At 53.5% G+C, this 3773-nt stretch overlaps 1 protein-coding gene across 1 annotated transcript in view; it reads right to left on the bottom strand.

Annotated features, from left to right (window-relative positions):
• Positions 1 to 198: 198 nt before the first annotated feature.
• The window catches only part of UCK2 (uridine-cytidine kinase 2), a 9296-nt gene continuing 5721 nt past the window's right edge, over positions 199 to 3773 (bottom strand). Inside the window, exons 4-6 of the mRNA XM_010002344.1 lie at positions 2876 to 2973; positions 1151 to 1199; positions 199 to 611 (exon numbers count right to left, since the gene is read on the bottom strand). Coding sequence (XP_010000646.1) covers positions 472 to 611; positions 1151 to 1199; positions 2876 to 2973 — 287 coding nt within the window. The 3' untranslated portion in view covers positions 199 to 471. The remainder of the gene's footprint in view (positions 612 to 1150; positions 1200 to 2875; positions 2974 to 3773) is intronic.

The following is a 3773-nucleotide window of genomic DNA, read 5'->3' as shown; positions in this document are numbered from 1 at the left end:
GGCTGCCATCTGCCCCCACCACTGATTAAGATACGTTCTGATACTAGGCAGTTGTAGAACCCTCTCCCTTTCTTACTGCCTTTGAGGTGAAAATCCTGACACCAACACCTCCCAGGACCCTCTTTTTCCCCAGCGACACGGAGCCTGGCAAATTACCTTACGGCAAGTAACTTCACGTTATTCTGCATTTACACAAAAATAGAGCAATTCTATATTTATAGAGATTTATAGCCGGTTCCGTGCTGGAGGAGGAGTTACTGAGCAAGGCCAGGAGCTGCGGGCGGGTCCGGGCTCCCGAGCTCCCAGCTGCTGCTTCTCGTCCGGCATTCCCAACATCCAAAATTAAAGGCATTGGTCTCCATCTGGTTTCTTAAATAAATAAAGGAGGGGGGGGAGGATGAACAGACAGTATGTACAGAGGGAGGGCCCCAGTGCCCTCTGCCCCCAGCCCCACACGCCTGCCCCCCGGGGTCAGTGGGGCCGGCTGCTGGACTCTGAGGGCTGCCGTTGGCGGGGGGGAGTGTAGCCGTTCAGGTAGCCGTTGCTCTGCCGTTTGCTGAGTCCTCCATTCAGGATGTCCTGGATGTGCTGCACGATCAGGTTGATGGCCACTGTGAGCAGAAAGGGAGGGGGAGAGACACATGGCGGGGGAGAGGTCGCGTTAGGGTGGCTGCGAAATAAAGCGGAGAGGAGGTGCCATTTGTCATCCCTCCTCCCATCCCTGCCTGTCGCACCGTGGGGAGCTGCAACCCTGAGAGAAGGAGCTGCCTGGTGGAACTTCATCCCTCTGCCCCCAGCTGAGTTCAGCATTCAAGCCAGTCTGTCAGGCTGACTCCAGCCAGGCAGAGACTTGGCTGTCCCAGCTGCACACCTGACCTTGCAGAAGCCCATTTCCCTTTGTGTGGGATGGAGCAGGAGTTCACTGCACATGGATGAGCTCCCAGGATCGAACAGAGGAGCACAAATTCCCCGTCACTAATGCTCCAGGCAGGAGCAAATGTGCTCATCTCAGCACACATGTGGTGACTCTTGGGTAGCAGGGGCCTGAGTCACCTCTGTAGCAGGTCTTGCTGCCTCCTCCCCAACACCACCGCAACATCAGCAGCCCAAAGCTGCAAAGGACCCTACGGCAGGGGCTGGGTCCACTCACCTTCATTATCTGCTCCTCTGGGAATGATCACGTCAGCATACTTCTTGGTCTGGGAGGAGAGAGAGCACTGTGTTACAGAGAGTGGAGAGCCACCAGGCTGGGACATTGTCCCTGCTTCCTGGGCCAGTCCTTCCCCTTCCCCTGCCAAACCCACAGGGAGGTACGTCATGGCTGGTAATTTGGATGCTCTTGTCTTTTGCCCAGGGTTTTGAGGGCACTGCTTGGCCCCTTAAATACATTTTCATGAGCTCATACAGATTCCAATAAGAGGCACACATAACACGACCTGAAACTGAAAAGCCTCACCATTGCAAGACCCCAGCAGCTGATGCTTTGGGGAGCAACCTCCTCCCTGAATCCAGGCAGACTGAGTACAAGAACAAGAGCTGGCATGCCTGGGGTGTTTGGGCATGTGGGGCGCAGCCATATGATCTGGTTGGGATGCAGGGAGAATTTTCTGCCAGCACTGCTGCAAAAAAAAAAAAGGTCTGATTCAGGGCATCAGTGCTGGCCTATTTTCACCTGCAGGTGCCAGTTTCAGTTCCACCCCTTCTCTGTGTCAGCTTTCGCAGCTGATCAGCTTCCTGACAGCCAAGATCTACCACCAGTTAACAAAGCTAGCCTGATGAGCAGAGGGTGTCATCTGACACCTACAGGTGCTTCCAAACTGTATCAGAAAGCACCAGGACATGCTGGACCATTTCAGTGCTGGATACCCAGCCCAGAGCTGGTTTAGGAGTCGAGTACCAGCAGCAGTGGGTGCTGAGCCTGCTCGACATCCAAATGAGCCAACCACCAAGTTGGAAGTGGGAGCAGACCACTGCAAAGCTGGTGGGTAGGGACAAAGCAGTGACTTTCTACCCTCCTCGATTCACATTTTCTCCTCCTACAGACTCTTCAACAGAAGAGACTGATGCAGCTTCACAAAGCTGCTGATTTACCTTACTAAGGACCTGGGAGGCACCAAACTGCACCTGCCCCTCAGGAAAAGACTTATTGGGAGTACACTGGACTTGGACTTTGGTTCTGAGAGCCACATCTGAGCCAGGCAAAAGGGTGCTGCCCAGGAGCCACAGAAAAGAACTTGTAGCACACAAAAGAATCAGCCCCTCTCATGTGTAGTTATATGAGAAATTTCTTATTTTGGAGAAACTGAGCCAGAGGAGGCCTGCAACCTGGGAACTGCTGGCCAGCAGCACAGGCAGGAATTGAACCTGTGTTTCCAGCCTCAGACCTTGGCCACAAAAACATCTCTGTGCCCATCTGTGTGGCCAGCATCCAGCCAGCAAGAAGCCAGCAGCATTGCAGGAGTGAGAAGGGCAGGCAGGACAGCACAAAATAGGAGGCAGATACAGCAGACAGTGCCTGGGGACAGGGATTTCCCCATCCTCAGCTAGATGCAGCCAAGGATTTTCCTTCCCAAGCTGGCATTTGCTGAGCTGCCTAGTGTTGGGTTTGTCAGACCCTATGCAGTGAGGAGTTTCTCTGTCCATCTTGACGTTTCCATAGGGAAGGTGATCTCTCCAGGAAGGCAGTGGCTGTATAAGTAGTCCCCAGTCTCACCCTGCCCCAGCCAGGACTGGCACCCCCATTTTTGCTACTGCCTGCAGGGAGGGAGCAAGATGAGGCAAGCTAACCTGAGCTCCAAGGCACAAAATGCTCCTGCCTAAGGAGCTGGGCAGGTGTTTTTGTCAGACTCCCATGGGTGTCACTCCCCTTACTTACTGGCAAACAGAACTCCTCAAAGGCAGGCTTGACAAAGGTGATGTACTGAGACAAGATCTGCTCGAGGTCCCTGCCTCGCTCGCTGATGTCTCGTAGAACTGCAGGGAAGATGAAAGGCACAGGCAGGAGCTGAGACATGAATCACTCCAGTCTACCAGGGTATTTTGCCTGAGGTCTCTGTTCCTGGAAGCTGCTACCCCCACATCCAAGCTACAGGCTTTAACCTGCTTCCAACCCTTTTGAGGAACCTGACCTCACCAAAGTTGTGATTTTAGCAACATGATTTAAGCACTGAACAGGTAAATTAGGTTATAGTAGGGGGATTTAGGTTATGGTTGGACTTTATGATCTTCAAGGTCCCTTCCAACCAGGATGATTCTATGATTCCAAGGGATTTTCTTGTCCTCTCTCCCTTCTCAGCTTTGCAGGCACATTCCACCTGTAACCAGTGCCACTCCAGTCCTGACTGTTCCCAGCTTTAGTCCTTGCATCTCTCTTGTCACTCTGCCCTGCCGTGGGCCTCAGGATGGGGCATTCTCCCAGTCCTCCCAGTGCACAGGTGCCCAAAGAGTTGGAAAGCAGTAGAGTTGACCCATACACACCTTAGGGTGTAATTTAACTCAGGTTTGCACAGGTAAGGAGAGTATAATTCGCCCACCTACCCAGCTCTGCCTGTGCTGTCCCCAGCTGAGTCGGATGGGAAGGCTAAGGAGGCTGCCACAGCCAGAGGCTGGGGGTGGTGCTTGGAGGAGATCAGCTCAGAAGGAAGCCAGGAAGCAGAAGAGCAAGCAGGCCTCCTGCCATTTGGGCCTTACACCCTCTTTGCACAAGGTATTTGGGCCATTGCCATCTCCAGTCTGAAGCCACTTCACTGAGGACAAATGCCCCAGTTCAGCAG

The sequence above is a fragment of the Chaetura pelagica genome, unplaced genomic scaffold, assembly GCF_000747805.2.
Source record: "Chaetura pelagica isolate M959 unplaced genomic scaffold, ChaPel_1.0 scaffold368, whole genome shotgun sequence".
NCBI lineage: Eukaryota > Metazoa > Chordata > Aves > Apodiformes > Apodidae > Chaetura > Chaetura pelagica.
This window is presented reverse-complemented; position numbering and strand designations above follow the sequence as displayed.